This window comes from Vombatus ursinus, unplaced genomic scaffold, assembly GCF_900497805.2.
Source record: "Vombatus ursinus unplaced genomic scaffold, bare-nosed wombat genome assembly UNPS02013106.1, whole genome shotgun sequence".
NCBI classification, from domain to species: Eukaryota; Metazoa; Chordata; class Mammalia; order Diprotodontia; family Vombatidae; genus Vombatus; species Vombatus ursinus.
The window spans coordinates 8,979-28,795 of NW_020952884.1; the positions used below are offsets into that span (position 1 = coordinate 8,979).

Sequence of the window (19,817 nt, forward strand, 5' to 3'; positions counted from 1 at the left end):
TTTGGGGCCTGCGGGGGCTGTGCCCACCTAGTGGCCCCGGAGGTTCCGGTCACTCTCCAGTGTCAGCATCTTACTACCCAAGCTGCCGGCTTCCTCAAGGGCGGGCAGTAGTGCCTCCTTTCAAACCAACTCGGAAAAGCCAGCTAGTTGTTAGGTTTTGTTTTCCCCACAGGAAACTTGTTAGCAAAGGCGGTAATTATGTATTTGATCAAATTTGGAGAATGCTCAGGTGTTCTTCAAATACCCAACTTATTTTGCCGAACTCCAAATTCCAGATGGGTCAGTTGAAGCACATCATATTTATTTCACAAAGACTGTACAAAATTCCTTATAAAACATAGGGTAGGTGCTACCTCACCACCTCACGCTCCCTCCAGCACTGCTGAAAAGAGCAAATGAAGGCCTGAGAGGGTGTTGAAGGGACAGCTTTTATATACAGGGCTTCAGTGGGAAAAGGGAATAAACGCCAGAGAGCTCTGCTGTATTTACACTATCTCACATATTCACAGGTTTACAAAGGAGCCAGGAGGAGGGTGAGGGAAGTTATGCTCCTGCTCCATTCTTTTGTATAAAAAAGCACCAGTGTCCCAGATCGGCCACTCATTGCCATAAGAGGCAACAAGGGACCCCAGGCCCAGTTGTCACCGGCTGATATCCCGACTGGAGTCCCACACCTTAGCGCTTGGTGGTTCAGCCCTAAGGCGGGCAAAGAAAGGATGCTGAAGGGCTTCGCCCAGGGTCAGTCGCTTGGCAGGTTCATATTCTAGCATGCTCTCAATCAGGTCAAATAGCTGGTGGTGTTCATCTGCCTCCGATGTCAGGTATCGCTGGTGGAGGGCAGGAAAAGGGTGAGCTGGGCTGCCCAGAGAAACCAGACCCTCCATGGTGGGCTGATTTGGTTCTTCTTTAGGCTTGGTTTTGAATCCTGAAGAGTATCTAACCCAGACTAATACTTCTAAGCCATACTATGTACCTCCCAACACCATTGTTGCTCCTCTGCTTTGATTTCACAGCTCAGCATACCCAAGAAGCCTCATCCTTGATACAAGAAAATAATTTTCCTTGTATCTTCTATTTGATTATAAGTTTCCTAAAGTTAGAGATTATACTTTTTCCTAAGTATCTAGGATGCTGCTTTGACCTCTGACTCTGGTATTTTTTAAACCAGTTTTTAGCCTCTCATTGCTGTCCCCCAATAATAATCACATATTTTTTTCTTCAATTTCTTCCAACCCCTCCACTAGTCCCCAAAATTAAAACTAGTCTTTGAGAATTCACCGTCCCCAAGCCTGCTCACCCGCAGAGGTTTGCAATTCTCTCGTACATAACGGCCAGCCGATGTGTTCTCATCCCAATCCAGTCGACCCCGGTAAAAATACTTCTGCTTCCTGTTGGAGGTGGGGGTTTAAGGGATCCAAGGGGTTCACATTCATAAGGAAAACTCCCCCACCTCCTTGATCTCAGGATAGAGAGGCAGCATCATTAAGTAGAAAGAATGCTGGTTTCGGAGCCAGTTAAGACCTGGCTTTGAAATCTACATCTGACATACACTACTTCTGTAACCATGAACAAGTTAATTAACTTTTCTGAACCTCCATTTTCCTATCTATAAAAGGGGATAATACCACTTCATAGGGTTATGAGGACCAAATGAGAAAATGTATGTAATGCACTTTGAAAGTCTTAAAGCACTATAAAAACATCAGTTTTATTATTAGATCCCTAGGCCTTAGCTGGCCATGAAAGTGCCAAGAAGACTTGGAAAAAAAGTGGGTACATTGGAAAAATGTACCCACTTCTCAGGAAATCCCACTCCTCAGAGGGAGAGGATGAGTATTAAAGCTTCACCCAAAAGTTGGGCTCTCACCTACCTGGTCTTTCTGATCATTCGAGAGGGAATAGGCCCCAGGATCCTCTCCATCATGGCTAAGTGTTCTCGGTTGTCATGAGTCTGGGGAATGAAGAGATTAATGGTCCATGGGGGAGGGGAGATGATGGGTTACATGCTAAGTATATGGAAAAGCTTCTGAGTGGCAGAGATGGGCAGGAATGGTGGGTGGGGAGAACAGGCAGGTGGGTTCTCAGAAGGCAAAAGGGTAGGTAGGTGCCAGGGGGTGTTGTAAGGCGCCCTTTCCCTCTCACCTGGAACAAGGTGAAGCCAACGTAGTACTCGAAGATGATGCAGCCGATGCTCCACACGTCACAGGGCTGTGTCCAGCCGAGCTCTGGGTGTGGGGATGGGAGGGAGGGGTGGGAGGGGGAGATGGCGCTGTGAGGCCCCAGCTGGCCCCACCCTTATCCCACCCCATCCCAGATAGTCCTATCCTCCCTTACCCAAGATGACCTCTGGAGCACGGTAATGTCGAGTGGAAACAATGGTGCTATGGTGCTCGTGGTCAAAAGTGGCACTGCCAAAATCCACTACCCGTACTGCTGTATTCTTCACACTCCGTTCATCCCGTTTCTAGAAGAAAGACAAGTGGAGATTTAATCTCAGCTTCTGGTATAGCTATGACTTGGCCTCATGCTTCAAGCACTGGAGCATTCTCACAAAGAACCCTTGAGGATGTATGTCATTTTTGATTCCCGCCCATTCCTTCACCAGCCAGAGACACCTCTTGCTCCCCAGCCTCCACATCTATTTCAGCAAAGTACTTTCAGAAGTGGAGGCCACAGGAGAATCAAGAACAGATCAGCCAACCTGAGAGTCTACATGTATCCGGAACATTTCTCGATGTGTGGCATTTAAATAAATCTAAATAAGGATGTGAGTATACACAATTGTGTATATGAGAGATGGCTAGAGTCAGGGGAGGGACAGTGCTATCCCCCTTTGATCCTCACTCAGCTTTTATCTTTGGTGATATTCCTCTGGTATTCAAGCTAGCTGAACTACAGCCTTACAGACTACCTCAAGAAAGAGAAAGAGCAGACTGGAACATGAGTTTAGCCAGAACTACAGAAATGTGGAATCAATATCATTAATGTAATATTTGATAGGATAAAAAAAACCCCTACTAGAAAGTAGTTCTCAGTTTTTCCCAATTCCTCTTGCAATTTAAGCTGGTTTTCTTACTCTCATTCTATTCTGGTATTCTTAGTCTTAGCGGGAACTGAAGTGGAGGCAGAGGGAAAGGAGAAGATACAGGAGACATAAAGGTGAAAGGACAGGAAGCAAGGGAACAATTGAAGTAGCACAGCTGCCCCTACCCCTTTGCCAGAGAGGCTCCAGCCCTCTCACCTTCTCCAGGTTGTAGGTGAGCTCATAGTCCGAATTCACAAACAGGATGTTTTCTGGCTTGAGGTCCGTATGTGTCAGCTTGTTGTCATGGAGGACTGCAGGGGAGAGGGCGGGGTCAAGCCAAGTCCTAAGTAGGGGCAGGGATGAAGCATTCCAGCCTAATCCAATGGGTGGGATCGGAGCTGTCACAGAGGTCGGATCTAGGAACCACTAAGGAGTACTCTCTATTCTACAGTCAATTAACTGACTGCACTAAGAAACCCTTCAACTCACGGCTGACAATCATCTACAAGGTCTATAGAGAAACTGGATACATTTGATTCTCAGTGCCAAAGGAGGGGAAACTGTGATACGATATAAAAACCAGAGAACGATCCTCAAACCACATATCTGGCTTTGGAACATCTTTTTATATCGACCCAGACACATGGAGGCATCTGATGGCACAGAAATTCCCCAAACTTCAAAGCAAATCATGAAGTTGCCCTATGAAGATCAGACTCAAGAAGAACCACGAAGCTGTCCAGATTCACTATCTTGAACCCTGGGTCAACTCAACTATTCCCTGCTCCCCATGTCCTTGCTAGAAGTGGACGTCAACCCTCTCTGATGAATGCAGCCCCTAGCCTGGGCCAAGTGGCCCTATCTAAACACTGGATGTCTGGCTACTACTTTCCCTGGGAAGAAAGGGAAAGCAGCAATTAAGTGTTTTGGTTTCAAAGGCCTTCTCTTCTAGCTCCGGATGGGCTGAACGTGGAGTGAGAATAAAGACAGATGGTGGTAACATCAGCCAAGGAGTTAAGTCAGAAGAAGAGGATGTCAAAGTGGCATTGAAAGCAAGAATCGCAGATTTTAGTCAAGAGTTGGCTGCTCAAGGGCTTCACGAGCGTGAAACTGAGCCTGAAGAGGTCCCCTAGGGAGGGGGCGCGCTGCCCTGAGCCCGCCTCTGCCCGCCCCACTCACACTTGACGGCCTGACACAGCTGGAAGGCCATGTGGCGCACTTGGTGGATGGGGTAGGGCAGGTAGTTGTTGTCTTTGAGGAAGTCGAAAGTGCTGAGGCCCAGGAGCTCGAAGGAGATACACATGTGGCCATGGTAGTCAAACCAGTCAAACATCTGGACACACAGGCTGAGGAGAGAGGGAAGGGGAGAGCAGTGAACCCCCTCTGCCTGCTCCTCCTCCACCTGTAGCGGTGGCAGGGTGGGCTCACATGGCAGAACAAGGCCAGCAGATTGAGGGCTGGTCAGGGGCCCTGCCTAGCCTGTGGCTGACTACATGACTGCACTCAGGATCTCCTTTGCATGTGATGCTGGAAAATCATCAAGCTAGTTTTCTTCCATCACTAAATAGCTCCGGAGACTCTGCTTCCCTTATGAAGCTTTCCTGCATTGACCAGAAAAAACAGATGCAGAGCTGGGTGGTCTTAGATGCCATCTAAGAGGAGACTTAGATCCACAGCGTGTGTCCATTTTATGTCCTAGGCTACCTCCACTTACTTGGTGTTCATCTACCCCATGCAGTACAAATAACATTCTCCAGTTTCCACTACTAGTATGTATTTTCCCTGGCCAGATTCCTAAAATGCACTCATCCTTGACCAGTATTTGTTGTAATATGTATGCATACATACCTCCAATTCATTTGCATGTCTACCCACACATGTGCACATGCGCACACACAAAGAAGTTTATATAATGAAGAAAGCCAGCCTTGGAATCAGGAAGCCCAGGGTTTAAAGACTGGCTGTGATACTTACCAGCTTTGTGATCATGGGCAAGTCACACTTTCTGAGCCTCAGGCATCAGTAGAAGGAGTTCCCACACCAACAAAACCACGTCCCTAACACTGACATACATAAGCGCACGCATATGTGTGTGTATGCATGTATAAAAAACCTAGCATGTAATAAGTACATAATAAATGCTTGATGATAGATATTTTTACCTCTTTAATGTGTACGTATGTTTATGTGTATGTACACATATACGTACACACACAAACCCTCCCCCTCTAGTCCATTCATATTTTGGCTTAATACTTTTCTACTGCCATGTAATATAGCTGTATCTACTGCATCTCTTTGAGATCATATGTTCTAGATATCAAAGATTAGGTCATTACAAAAAGCTCTGTACTGTTATGATGTCAGCCTGTATAATTAAGGGCTTATTAAATTTTTTAAAAATGCAAATGAGTATGATGAATATGAAGATAAAGAAATGGAAAAATGACAAGATGGGGAAGACTTGTACCCTCTTGGTTTCTTCTTGTTTCCCAATGGCCCACAAAATCAGGGGAGTCTCTGGTGTGTGAGAAGGATGGAAACTCAGGCCTTCATTCCCTGCCCTGCTTACTTCTTATTGTCTGGGTCCTTTTCATTGATCTTCTCCAGCACATTGATTTCCAGTCGTGCTGCCTCTTTGTACTTTTCCACATTCTTAATGATCTTTAGGGCAACCCGAGCTCCACCCCTGCAAGATGGCAGGAGAAACTGTTGGTAGGTGCTCAAGAGCACTCCTGAATCTGTCAGATTGGCTATGAGATTTAGAAATCAGGAAAATATGCCTACATATGCTTCATCCCTCTATTCTTGGGATTGCCTGGGGGACAAAAAGGGGTTAAAAAGGGTTAGCTCATACCTTCGATGATCCACACACTGTACAACACGGCCAAAGGTCCCCTCTCCTAGAGTGCTCACAATCTCATCTGAAATGGTATAGAATGGGATTGGGGGAGAGGGAAGAAGAGAGAAGGTAGGGTAAGCTTAGTTGATAGAAGATGAGCATACTGACCTGGGGGTAGGAGATGACAGAAGGGGGAGACAGATAGTCATGGGAGGAGACCCCTGACTGATTCCCACCACCTAAACCCAGGGTCAGAAGAGCTGAAAGTGGGCTATAGGGATCAATTTATAATAACAACTCAAACCACCCATATGACAAACATCACAGAGAAGAGACAGAAGAGGCAGTGACTTGGGTTGGCATAGGGGAGGTTAAGATGTTTATAGGACCATTACAAGCTATAGGATTGTTACGATTTGGCTTGTACATCGCTCTTGTAGCCAGTCCCCGACGTGGTAGATGAGGTGACCCTCAGCGTCGTCCTCCACACTCTTGGCTCTCCGGCTGCTGTGCTGCTGTCAGGGGGCGGTGGGGGGTAGGAGCGAGCCAGGTGTCGAGCGGGGGCCGAAGGGAGGCGGGGTGAATGGTAGAGGGGCCACCGGTCACAGGCGCCCAGCCAAGGGGGACAGACGATGATGGGGGGGGGGGACAGCGGAAGGTAATACGTCAGATGTAATAAGGTGGATTGGGGACAGAAGAGAGAGCGACGTATAGTCCCAGGTCCCCAAACCCAAAGTGGGGTCAGGAAGAGGGATGGGGCAGAGCAAAGAAGTGGTTCAGTCGCTAGTCACCCACAGTCCCATGACAGACAACAATGTCTCCTCCATGGGGCAGACATTTACCCTACCCCCCATCAGTTCCCCCCACAGATATGGGTACAGAGCCCAGAGCCTGAAGGAGAGAGGCATATCTCAAGCAAGGCCTCACTTTATTATTAATTATTGTTATTAAATAATAAAAAGCAATCAAGGCATTCAGAACAGAGCTGATCATCCTAAGAACAGCAGGTATAGTATGCCAAAGAGGGCACTTAGTGAGCATAAATGCAAGTGTCAGTATAATCCAAGATCTAATGTCCTGGTGTCCTTCAAGAGCCAGAGTTTCAGAGGAAGAGGACTGGCCTAGTGCCCACCACAGTATCCACACCCCATAGCACAGCTGAAAACAAGGTCATTTCCTACTTACCCAGAATCCTAAGAATCTTGAAGAATGGGGAGAGAAGAGATAGTGTTGAATACTCACCGAAGATGAATGGCTGAATGTCCGGCTATGTCGTCTCCGCCGCCTGTGTTTCCTACGGCTACTTCGTTGGCTACGGTAGCTGTCATCTCGATGGTACTCGTAGGAATGTCGATACTCAGTTTCATAATAAGGTTCCCCTCGTTCCCGGCTGTAGTCACGCCTATAGCTGCCACAGTATCGTCGGTCATAAGCCCGCCGGTCAGAAGAGTGGTCATCATAGCTGATTGGAGAGAAAGAAGTAACAAAGACTAAGCCAATCTGATAGAGGAAGGGCATTTTTCCCCATTCACTTAGATGCTCTGCCATACCAGGTGACGTCAAACACACAGCTCTCAGTCTCCCTCTCTTCTCCAGTTTTGCCCATTAGTGAGGACAAAAAGGAGGCATTCTACTACTAGGAAATAGCTTTCAAACCTCCTCCTAGTATTCTTAGGAACCCAAGGTCCAGGACAATGAGATAAGAAAATATCCAAAGAGAATACCCCCCCCCACACACACACACATAAGCATCGCCCACCCTCTAAAAAACATGCTACAAAACAACAAAACCCACTTGACCTCTTTTCATCCCCTCCTTTATAAGGCATTGAAAAACTGACCTCTTTTCAGGCACTTTCCCTAAAGAACTCCACTTACTATCCATACCACCAGCACTCTCACTGACCTATCTTATATCTTATTAAGCCATGGTCATTTTATGTGTGTGTTCTGTTTCTTCAACTAGACTACAAGTACATTATGGACAGGAATCTTAACTATTTTATATCTAATTTTCCTCATCAATATTCACTCTCACCTTCCTACCCACATCCAGATCTTTTTAGAATGGGTATTTAGTAAATACTGTTGATACTATAACAGCTGCAAGGTTCATACAGTTACAGCAATTTTGCAATAATGCATTTTGGCTGATTTTTAAAAATTCTACCCAGAGTTCCCTAAGCACCTCCAAGCTCCTCACCTCCTAGAACGGACATGATAGCTGCCTTCCCGTCGACGCCGCCGAGTCCGGTCACTGCTGCTGGACCAAGAGCGGCTTCTTCGTCGCTTATGTTTTCGACTTCGGTAACGTTCATGGTAGCTGCCCCGGCTGCCCCGCTCTGAAGAGCGGTATCTTCGGGGGTGAGGCATCTGAAAGAAGTAGACAAGTGAGGGAGGCAGATTTTCATGACAAACCCTGATCTTTATGTCTCTCCTACAAAGACCTGTGGTGTTAAATCAATTTCCTTTATGACCTCTTTTATCAATAATAACATATTTGTTCATGCCTTTGTGCCTATCATTCCACCCCACCAATGATACCCTCTCCTCCTTCCCAATCTAGCTCAAAATTTCAATAAGATTTTCATAAATAACCCTACCTGGCTTATTCTTCTACCTTGATTCCCCTTTGCATTGTAAGCTTTCACTTGTTGAAACATGTATAACATGGTCTGTTGGGTCTACGGTCCTTGCTTTTGCCCACATTATTCTTTATCCCTGGAATGATATCCCCAGTTCCTATTCTACCCCTCCTTTAAATTCAAGCTTAAACACTTCCTTCTTCATGAACTTTCCTCAATGTTTCCCAACTCAACATTTTGAAGTTTTGCACACATGGATGGGTTACCTTGTATTAACAGATGTTTTGTCCTATTCCCTTCCTCAACTATATTCTCCAGAAAAGCAAGAAGGCTCTTATTTAATCTTTATTCCTCCCCATGCATTTACCACAGTGATTTGCACACAGTAAGAGCTTAAAAGACATTTGTTGGATAAAGGCTGAAAGACTGTTATAAATGAGATTGTAACTGGTAAGGCTGTTATTATGAGGTCTTTCTATGGCTCATCTTTGGATGGGTTACAACACAGAATGTGTTAAACTAGTTTTGCTTACAGAATATAGCAAATCTTCAAAGTATATTGCTTAAGTGATCTAATGTCATTATGTGTTCATGTTTTTTCTTTAACTAGACTAAGTACATCAAGGACGAGAATCTTAACAATTTTATATCTAATTTCTTTTGCCAATACTTTACTACCCTCTTACCTATAATTGTACAGAATGAACATCCAATAAATACTGTCAATTTACTATTACAGTTCGAGGGATTTGAGTCCATCCCAACTCCCTTAGAATGTTTTCCTTAAAGGGCTCCCAACTGGAATCTGCTTTCCAGCAGGCCATTCCTCTCTTGTATTCAGAAGGTATGAAGAATGGCTGGTTTTTAAATTGGTATCAGCACTTCTTGGCTAAGATAGGACTACCCTCCAGGTTCCATGGAGGGGTGGGAGGAAGGAAGAGGAGGAACAGTGATCTTCTTTCTCCCCGTTCCCCACAAACCAAGTGTGGGAAACTTTCAGAGAGAAATAGTAGTTACAGGTGAATGAGGTTGGAGGAAGAGGAGAAGGGTGGGGTGAAGAGGGAGAGAGGGAGGGAGGGAGGGAGGGAGAGGGAGAGAGATTGCTTCAGGAACAGAAACGTATTAGGAGCAGAGGTTTCCATGTGGTAAGAGTTCCATTACAGTACTCAGACATCTGGGTCATATTCTGAATCTCTCCTCACTCTCAGCCCAACTCTGAACTGAGGAGACTGATATTTGGCTAGGTTCCTAGTCTGGGGGTAGGGAAGAAAATCAAGGAAACAATAAGACCATATTGTCTCCTTAGGACACTAGCTACCCCTTCCTCGTCTGTAAATTGAGAATACTTGTCCTACCTCTCAAAGTTATAAGTAACAACTGAGACAATGTACTTACAAGGTACTTTCCTAATCTTAAACCTGTACAAGTCTTATAATTCCCAAGCACTGAGAACCCTCCTCCATTTCAATTTAATCCTAGACCACCTGAATTGCACCTAGATGTCTCCTACAGAGCACCTCGCCCCTATAAGCTACTACTAAGGAAATCTCTCACACGACCAACATCGAAATCTCTTTTTCTTTTTTTCTCCATTTGCTCCAGCAACCATGTTCCAAGGGTGCACCTCCGTACCATAAGCCCCTCCTAGGGAAACCTCTCACACGACCAACTTCTAAGTCTCGTTTCTTTTCTTTTTCTCTACTTGCTCAAGCAGTCAAGGCCCAAGGAGCTACCGTGGGGTCTCACAGACCCGGCCGAACTCCTAACGTGCGCTGTCCAGGCCGCCCCGTTCCTTGACACACCTCGGTCCCTGACCCCTGGTCACTTCTGCCCGAGCCCCCTCCCCCCCATACCTTCCGGCTTCCCACGGGACAGGGCCAGCCCTCTCCCACACCCTTCCTTTTCTACTCAACAGCTAGCAACAGGCCTCGTCCTTCCGCAGAGCCGCGACCCCAGACCCTCTCAAGTCCTGCACCTTCCCCGGCCCTCCCCACGGCGCGCGCCCCCGCACCGCCATCTTGCCGCGCGCCCTCGCGGCCCGCCAGTCCGCGCGCTCACCGTTCTGGCTGCGAGGCCCGTGCGCTTGTCCCACAGGAAGTCCGTGATGGCGGCGGCGCTGCGGCCGGAGACCGGCCCCCACCCCCCGCGGCGACGGTCTGTGGCTCCTCCCTCTCTCCCTCCCCACGCAACCAGGGGCGTCGGACCCACCGAACCTGGCCCTGGGTCCCGCTGCGCTCGGTTCTGCTTCCTCCCGGCCCTCTCCCGCCCCCCGGGATCTATCGCCTCCGCGCCGCCCGCAGCTCGCCTCCCACCCCGGGCCTGGTCCCGGCCACGGCTCCGGCTCCGGCCGCTTCACTCCGCCGCCGCCGCCGCCGCCGCCGCCGCCGCCGCGAGCGAGCACGCACGCACACACGTCCTGCGTCCTTTCCCAGCTCCCTCTGACTCCTCCCATCGGGGTCGCGCACGTCACCGTCGTCTTCACGTTTCCTCGCGGAAACTCGCCCGTCGAGGAAGGAGGCGAGGAGGAGGAAATGGAATGTTGGGAGTGATGGAAGGGAGCTCTTGGAACCCGAGGCGTCAGCCACGTCTCTCCTACTCTCTTTCTTTTCCTTCTCGCCGTCCCTCCTGCCCCGAAGCCTTCTCCTCTGCTCCGAGGCTTGGGAAGATCCTGGAAAGTGTTTTGAGATCCTAATCAGCTACGGTTGCTAGTCCCGGGTGTAGGGCAGAGCGTCAAGTGCCTCTGTCTCTCCCTATTTACCATCCTGCAGCTCCGTCGTGGGCTTAGCTTTCCTCCAGTCAAAGTGGAAGTGGATGTCTTCTTTCCCACCCCTCACCCCAAGATTATCAGGGAAAGAGCAACAGTCACCCCCTACCACTTCTACCGTGTGTGATTGTTTGCAGGGCTTTGTTAGCGTCGCTTTCCTGCCGTGTAACCGCATCATCCTCAGGGTAGGATAGAAGATAAGGAATGTAGGTCAGCGTGCCTGGACCGGTGCTAGAAGAGGGCACAACCCCAAGCTTTCTTATCACCAAATTTCATTTTCCCGCTTTGTCTCAGATTCTCAGGCCTCGGCTTAGGAATACAAGTGGGGGTCTAGAAAGGCAATGTCACGAGCATTACATGAGTACCACAAACATTTCTTAGTGAGACGAAATAGAGAAGGTTGAGTGCAGGCGCTGATGCCCCTTATTCAATTCAGTTTGACGTTTGTTTGGCCTTTACCAGGTGCTAAGAGCACTATTTCAGGTGAAGACGCGGTCACTACTCTGATGGAGCAATGTAATTATATAATACTAGCTTACATTTATGTAGTGTTACAATTTATAGAATGCTTGACATACATTATTTCATTTGATGCTCACAGCAAATCTGTGAAAGAGGTACAAATGTTGTTTGCCCTATTTTACAGATGAAGAAACTGAATCCCAGAGAGGTTTTGAGTTAGCCAAGATCACACTACTGCAGGAGCAGAAGTTAAACTCAGATTTTCTAACTCTTAAGTCCAGTGCTTTCACTACACGATTTGCTCCCCTTTATGTTCTCCAGATTTTGGAGAATATATATGATTCAACAAGGCCTGGTAGAAGAGGTACTTCTTATCTAGCCAGTGAGATTGTAAGATTCTCAGGGGCAGTCACTATGTCTTCTTTTCTATGGCTGAAACTAATTTTTTACATCTTTATTTTATTTACTTACAAATTAAAGATGTCTTAAAAAATAAACCAAAGAGAAGTGAGAGGTCCAGGTATCCCAGGAAAGTATACAGAGGTCAATGGAAAGCCAGGCCCACTCACTCACCCCTCAACTATTCTCTTAGGCCTGGGTCTGTTAAAAAGGTTCACCTGTCCCGATAGGAGAATCCCAGAAGCCATGATGTCAAAGCAGAACAGAATTCCTGCACCATTGTCCATCTTGCCTCTTCCACTCTAGCCCTGAAGGATGGGGGCGAGCTGGCAGGGCAAGACATCAGGACTGTGGAGCCAGGAGAGCTGACTCTAATAAATAATAATAATAGAAATAATTATAATAGCTAACATTCACATAGCACTTATGTGCCAGGTACTGTGCTGAACGTTTTATAATAATCTCATTTGATCCTCACAACCCTTGTAGGTACTATTACTACACCATTTTAGAGAAAACTGAGGCAAACAAGTGGAGTGACTTGCCTAGGGTCACATAGCTTATAAGGGTCTCCATTTGGATTTGAATTCAGGTCTTCCTGACTCTTGGTCCAGTGCTTTATCCATTGCATCTAGTAGTTGCTTTATGAGGTATTGCAAGACTGTGCCAGGCTGCCTATAGAAATCATCCTATGTTCAACTTTCATGTCTTTCCACCAGATTATCCCCCATTCCTGGAATGCTCTCCCTTATGATCTCCACCATTACATTCCTGGCTTGCTTCAAGACTCAGCTCAAATATCACCTTCTGCAAAGAGGTCTTTTGCTGATGTTCCCCACCCCCATGCCATTTTTTAAAGATTACCTCCAATTTACATTGTATATATCTTGTAAACACAGTTATCTCCATGTTGTCTCCCCCCATTAGAATGTAAGCTCCTTAAGGGCAGGGGTTTTATTTTTGCCTTTCCTTGTATCCCCAGCACTTAGCACAGTGCTAGGCACTGACTGAAAAAGAAAAAAAGGCTTTGGTGACATTGCCCCCTGCTTCTTAATCTCATCTACCTCTGTAATAGATACAAGGCTCTTCTAGCAGAGAATCTGTGGGATTCTCTTCTTCCTTATATCTGCCTACTAGCTTTCTCTGATTTCCTTTAAATCCTAATTAAAATCCCATCTTCTACTGGAAGCCTTTCCCAACCCCTCAATTCTAATGCCTTCCCTCTCTCATTTACTTCCTATTTATTCTGTATATAGCTCATTGGTACATATTTGTTTGCTTGTCTCCTTCATTAAATTTCAAGCTCCTTGAGGGTAAGGACTGTCTTTTGACTCTGTGTATCCTAGTGCTTAGCATAGTCCCTGGCACACAGTGTTTATTATAAGTGTTTATTCATTGGGTAGGAAGGACTCTCACTTTCTCCACCTCACAGAGTGAACACCAGGCATTGGGAGGCTCCCAAAAAAGCTGGAGGCAGATGATCTATCTCTACAACCCCATTAATCCTGTTCCCTCTCACATTGCCAATATGTGTGTAGTATCTACTGACCTAAGGAAGTTAGGTAGAAGGTTCTACCATTCACCACCATTTCTAGAACAGTGCTGGACATTCAATAAGTGTTCTGTAAATGGCTTCAGTCTCAAAGCACAAAGGAGGGAGGGTCAAGAGAAAGGATGAGATGGCAGATTTGGGGCCTGAAAGTATCACTGAGAAACAATGGGGCAAACCCCTCCACCATAGCTCAGAAAAGCATAGAGGAGGCTTGTTAGAGAGAGGAGGGTTGGGGGACTGAGAAATAAAGCCTCAGATACAGAATGGGAGAACAGAAGGGAAGACTGAAGACAGTTGGAAGTGGAAGTTAGGGTGGGAAGACTCAAAGATGGAATAGAAGAAGCATGGAGATAGGAGTTCAGAAAAGGAGTGTCAGTTACTACTTTATTACATATATTTTTAAAACTTACACTATGTCATAGAAGCTCATAGATTCATATGCAATCCTTTCCATTTTTTGTATATTGAAATGTTTGTGTTTGTTGACTGTCACATTTTTTTTAAGAGCATCAAGTCAAGCATGGGATAGAAGGAATTGAGGAAATGTCAGAAGGAGAACTGAGATTAACCTGAAATATGGAAGAGATAAAGATAAAATCTGATGGGGTGGGCTGAGGATTGTTCCAGTGAAAAAGCATAAGGGAAAATGGTCAGAAATTGACCATAGGAATTAGACCAGAAAAGGCCCTTGGTCTAACCCTCTTATTTTAAAGATGGAGAAACTGAGACCCACAAAGGGGAAATTACTTGCTTGTGTCACAAAGTAAGTGGGAGATCCAGAATTCAAACCCAGGACCTCTGATTCCCAGTGCAGTGGGCTGAAGCAAGGTTAAATATGGAGTGGTGGGGTGGGACCTAAAGAAGACTCAGGGGACTTGGGAATACGGTGGAGGATCATTGGAAGGAGGACTAGTAATGGGCAGGAGGGCATAGGGCTGACATGCACACCTAGTGTCAGGGATGAGAGGAGGCAAGGCTACGTGGAGGATAACAGACAGGAGGAGACGGGCTGGGAGTAGGGTGGGAAGGTTATGGGCAAGAAGAAAGAAGCTATAGATAATAGCTAGCATTTATATAGAGCTTTAAGATTGGCAAAGTGCTTTACATATGTTGTTTCATTTGATCCTCACAACAACCCTGTGAAGTAGGTTCTATTTTTACTTCCATTTTACAGATGAGAAAATTGAGACAGGTTAAGTGACTTGCACAGGGTCAGTAGCTAGTGAGTGCCTGAACAGGATCTGAACTCAGGTCCTCCTGACTCAAAGTCCAACACTATCCACTAAATCATATAAGTTCATGGATAGAGGACAATCAGGGGCTGAGAAGGCTCAAAGGTCCTTGGCAAGAGAGGTGAGCCTACGAGCAAGAGGTAGGGGAGTAGTAGAGTAGCTAGCATGTGAGGGAATGATGGATTATGGGCAGGAGGATGGGTCCGAAGGGAAGGATGGAAAGTCAGGAGCAGGAGACAGACCTAGGGGCAAGATGGAGGGTCGTAAAAAGGGCGGTAGTCTCAGGTCGGGGTCCAGGATATTGCCTACAGTTGCAGAGGGAGCAGTATACCTCCACGGCTCTCCCTTTTCTGCCCAGGACCTGCCAGCGCGCTCCCCAATAGAGAACCTTGGTCTTCGAGCAGCTCCCCACGCCTCCCAGACCCGCTCTTTATTCAGCTGTCTCGGGACATCGTAACAAGACCCAGGTCTCGGACTCTGCACTGGATCCCGCCCCACTCTGCCTCTGGGAGGTGGAGACCCGGCCCTCCCACGCGGCCCGCCCCCCACTCCCTTCAGCTCCCGCCTGGGGGCGTGCGCTCCCCTCCAGCTGCCAGCCCTGTCTCCGCCCCGCTCCCCGCCCGCCCGTCACACACACCCCCTTCGCCCCAAGCGCCGGCAGCTGGGAGCCGCCGCCCGCCCGCCGCCTCCGCTCCTAGCCCGCGGGGCTGCGCCGCCGGCTCCGGCTCCGGCTCAGGCTCGGCTAGAGCTCCGCTCTGGCTCCCGGGGCTGCGTCGGGGTCGCGATGGCCTTGTTGGGGGCAGGGAGGCCGAGGCTTTGAAGGGGAAAGGGGGGGACTGCCACCATGGATTCTGAGCAGCGGCCCGCGGCAGCAACGGCGGGTGCAGGAGACGGAGGCACCCTGGGGCTGGAGGCGGCCCCCCCGCCTGCCCCCGGCCCGGCTACCGCCGTCCCAGGACCCTCGCCCGTTCCGGGGCCCGAACTAGGGCCCGGGCCGATGCGGCGGCAGCTCGGGGCCCTCCTCCAGCCAGCCGTCAACAAGTTCTCCCTCCGGGTATTCGGTAGCCACAAGGCGGTGGAGATAGAGCAGGAGCGGGTCAAGTCAGCCGGAGCCTGGATCATCCATCCCTACAGCGACTTCCGGTACCACGGGCCCGGGGAGGCTCCGGGGACCCAGGGGACCCCGCCCCGTCTGACAGACGATCAGATACTGCAGGTCCCAGGGATACCCGGGGGGCCTCGGACCCTGCCCATCCTTGACGGACACGTCACTTCCGGGCCGGCGGAGGGTCACCAAGTGGGCAAGGATTGGGATCAGTAGACACCCTGTCCCCCACCCCACCACCACCACCACCACTACCACCACCACCCACCATTGTGTAGACTTCTTGTTTTCGAGGGGGCTGGTCCCGTTTTCGTTGGGATTGCTGCAGCTGTGGGAAAGACAGCTGGGGGTGCTGGTGGGGGGCAGGTATTTCCGGTCTTGGGGGTCCCGGCTCCACCCTCGACGGGTTCTTCCGGTCCTAGAAAGAACAAGTAGGGTGGGGATTCCCCGGGTTGTATCCAGTCCTGGTGTTTGGGGCAAGGGAAATCAGGAGGGAGATTTCCGGGGGCCACTAGAAATGGGCAAGGCTCTCACCCTTTTGACCTCTCACCTACAGGAAGCCACTCCAGGGCTAGGAGGAGAAATCTTGGGGACACTAGATGGGATGAGGCTGATGGGAGAGTTAGAATGATCAAAGCTCTCTTCTGGGCGCTGTCCTTGGTGCTGAAAGCGAGTGGCGCGAGCTCTAGGGGGCGGGGTGGAGAGGGAGAGTATGAATGTTGGAGGCTGGCCATGGGGGTCAGGGACACCTTCCGGTAGCTTCCCTGAGCCCCGGGAAGGTTAAGGGGGGGTTGAGCAGTCAAAAACCTTCTAACCCATTTTTAGAGGTTGGATCTCCAACTCCACATTGCTGTAAGAGGAAGATGTCCCTGTCCTTGGGGAAAGTAAAGCACAGCTCTTGGATGGGGAAAGGATTTGGGAGTAGCACCTAAATTTAGGATATAAAGGTTGGGAGTGGGTCCAGAGCCATTAGACCCAATTGTAACAATGGATGTCCATTTTTTTTAAACTCACCACATGATTTGCTTTAAATCTTGAAACATTCCCTTCCCACCCCTCCTCCTTTGTTCTCCCTACTCCTTTCTTCCCCTTCCCTCTTCTGCCAGGGCCCTCGCTAATACCACAGCTGCACTTTTCTTGTCTGTTACCACATTACGGTGTCTTACCCCCCTCTCCTCCACCGGCAATTTCACTATTCATTTGTATTGCCTCCAGTTGCCTGTATATCGTTCCCCTCACCCCCCTCCTCCACTTCACTTCTAACCGTTTGGCCCCTCCTTACCCTTCCCAATGTATCACCCGCTGGGCGTGTGACTGCCTGTGAGTGACTCAGGCTGTGAAGATCCTATTTTGCTTGAAAGTGCTCTCACTCCTCTCCCAGCTTCTGGTACAAACTTGGGTGTCCTTTAGGAGATAAGAAAGGTACAGAGCATGGCAGAATAGCAGAGCTGGCTCAGTTTTTTTGTTCCTTTTAAAATATAAAAGGCATTTACCATTGAGGTGGGAGGGAGAGAAAGGGACTGAATGGCTGGAATCCAACAAATTAAAGAGTCTTCAAGTAAGAATGATAGAATGGTGAAATAATTAGAGGCATTGAGGAGAGAAGCAGGAGTGAAGGGAAAGAGCTAGGGTGGGTATTATAGAGAGAGGAAAACATAATGAACTTCTAAATAAGTTGCAAACAAAATGCAAATTGGTCTCTCTTATTGTGGCTTCTAGAAGCTGAGGGTCCTTTTGGTTGCCTTGAATAGAAAGAAAGTCTGGAAGTTAGAAGGTGGGAAATACCTAGGACTGGGTCACATCCCTGGAAAGCCCAGACAATTAAAAAAAATTCCCTTTGGATAAGGGAGTTTCCATTCCCTTTTATTCCTGATCTCTCCTCTCTCAGTCCAGCCTCATACTCAGCTGGAATATCAGTGGATGGAAGGAGTTAGAAAGGATGAGAGGCCAAGGTGGTATGGAAAATTTCTTCATAAAGATATTGTCCTTGCCCTTGGAAACTTTTCATTGTTATGGCGGAGGGGCAGCTAGGTGGCGCAGTGGATAGAGTACTGGCCCTGAAGTCAGGAGGACCTGAGTTCAAATCCGACCTCAGACCAAACACTTGACACTTACTAGCTGTGTGACTCTGGGCAAGTCATTTAACCCCAATTGCCTTAAAAAAAAAAGAATTCATTGTTACGGCGGAAATAGGACAACTCTACCACCTTTCCCACCTTAAAGACACAAAGATAGAGAAACAAAGGGGGTTAATGCAACTGGCATGGATAGCGATAGAATGTAGAGAATATACCCAGGAAAGTCAGTCCTAGAGAGGAATTATTCCACAGGACTGGGAAGACTAGGGGGGCTCTAGAAAGGGGAACAAAATATTAAAGACCTGGAGACAGAAGAGGATGAGACAGAAGTAGATCATGTAGAAAAGGAGTGCTTAGAGTCCTCACTCCTCTTCCTTTCCCACTAGATTTTACTGGGACCTGATCATGCTACTATTAATGGTGGGGAATCTTATTGTCCTCCCCGTGGGCATCACCTTTTTCAAGGAGGAAAACTCCCCACCCTGGATTGTCTTCAATGTCCTCTCCGACACCTTTTTCCTGCTGGACCTGGTGCTGAACTTCAGGACAGGGATTGTGGTGGAAGAAGGAGCAGAGATTCTCCTGGCTCCTCAAGCCATCCGAACTCGCTACCTCCGCACCTGGTTTTTAGTGGATCTCATCTCCTCCATTCCAGTGGACTACATCTTCCTCGTGGTGGAGTTGGAACCACGATTAGATGCTGAGGTTTACAAGACAGCCAGGGCCCTTCGAATTGTCCGTTTCACCAAGATCCTCAGCCTTCTGCGGCTGCTCCGCCTCTCCCGCCTCATCCGATACATCCACCAATGGGAGGAGGTGGGGTGGGGAGGTGGGCAGGGTGGGATTTATCTCATCCCTTAGGGGACAAAGAGTTCAAGGACTAGAGAAGTGGGTGGAGTTTCAAAGGTAGGGTCTCTGGGGCATAACATCATCAGGTGTGGGGAGAAGAGAGAGGGGGTTTTTAGGGTTATTGTTCTTACCAGAGAGAGGGCTGGGATAAAGTTTCTGAAGATAGAACTATAGGAAGATGATGATATCATGGTTGGATTGATGGTATATAGTACAAAACTACTGCTATAAAAGTGTTTGGAGCTAAGTCAGATCTAAGGGAGAGAAAGGGGAAGACCAAGGTAAGAGAAAGGGGAGATAGATCAAGGGACTATAAGAATGTGGAAGATGCTGAGTGGACTCAAAGAGTCTCCCTCTCTCCTAATAGGAATAATAGTTAACATTTATATGTGTTTTAGGGTTTGCAAAATGCTTTACATATTTCACTTGCCTCTACCCTCCTTTTAGTCATTGTAAGGCTGATGATAATTCAACATTTTCGTACACATTTATTAAGGGCTATAAGGTATCTTACCACTCTCTCTAGGGCTATGCCTGTAGTAGTAACTGTAGGATATATTGGGCAGGGGCGGGGGGGGGGGGGGGGGGAATTAAGTGGGGTAATGCAAGGACATGAGAACTAGAAATATTTGCAAAATTGTGAAGGGGGCAGGGACCAAGAGAGAAGTGACCCTGCCCACAGCCCCTGCACACTCTCCTCCCCCAGATCTTTCACATGACCTATGACCTGGCCAGTGCTGTGGTTCGGATCTTCAATCTCATTGGGATGATGCTGCTGTTGTGTCACTGGGATGGCTGCCTACAATTCCTGGTCCCAATGCTCCAGGACTTTCCTCCTGACTGCTGGGTTTCCATCAACCACATGGTGGTGAGACACTTCTCTCTTCCTCATTATCTATTCCCTGGGCTGCCAGGGGTCACTCT

At 48.2% G+C, this 19,817-nt stretch overlaps 2 protein-coding genes across 5 annotated transcripts; one reads left to right on the forward strand and one right to left on the reverse strand.

Annotated features, from left to right (window-relative positions):
* Window positions 1-280: 280 nt before the first annotated feature.
* LOC114040423 (dual specificity protein kinase CLK2) lies at window positions 281-10,709 on the reverse strand. 4 transcript variants are annotated; one of them, XM_027858537.1, is made up of 13 exons: window positions 10,666-10,709; window positions 8,071-8,240; window positions 7,110-7,329; window positions 6,295-6,382; window positions 5,883-5,949; window positions 5,598-5,714; window positions 4,205-4,371; window positions 3,242-3,336; window positions 2,335-2,464; window positions 2,143-2,225; window positions 1,872-1,951; window positions 1,298-1,388; window positions 281-827 (listed from the first exon to the last, which is right to left on the reverse strand). In XM_027858537.1, the coding sequence occupies exons 2-13, from the start codon at window positions 8,238-8,240 to the stop codon at window positions 642-644; spliced, it is 1,494 nt and encodes a 497-aa protein (XP_027714338.1). In that variant the 5' UTR covers window positions 10,666-10,709; the 3' UTR covers window positions 281-641. The 4 variants fall into 4 exon arrangements, with proteins under 4 accessions (XP_027714338.1, XP_027714339.1, XP_027714337.1 ...); XM_027858538.1 differs by lacking the exon at window positions 10,666-10,709 and adding an exon at window positions 10,511-10,610 and having other exon boundaries at window positions 6,295-6,379; XM_027858536.1 differs by lacking the exon at window positions 10,666-10,709 and adding an exon at window positions 10,511-10,610.
* A 4,996-nt stretch (window positions 10,710-15,705) lies between these two features.
* Window positions 15,706-19,761, forward strand: LOC114040422 (potassium/sodium hyperpolarization-activated cyclic nucleotide-gated channel 3-like; the record flags this gene model as incomplete). Its single annotated transcript, XM_027858535.1, has 3 exons — window positions 15,706-16,004; window positions 18,431-18,860; window positions 19,600-19,761. Coding segments are annotated over exons 1-3 (891 nt in total), but the record flags the coding sequence as incomplete, so codon positions are not given.
* Between the last annotated feature and the right edge of the window lie 56 nt (window positions 19,762-19,817).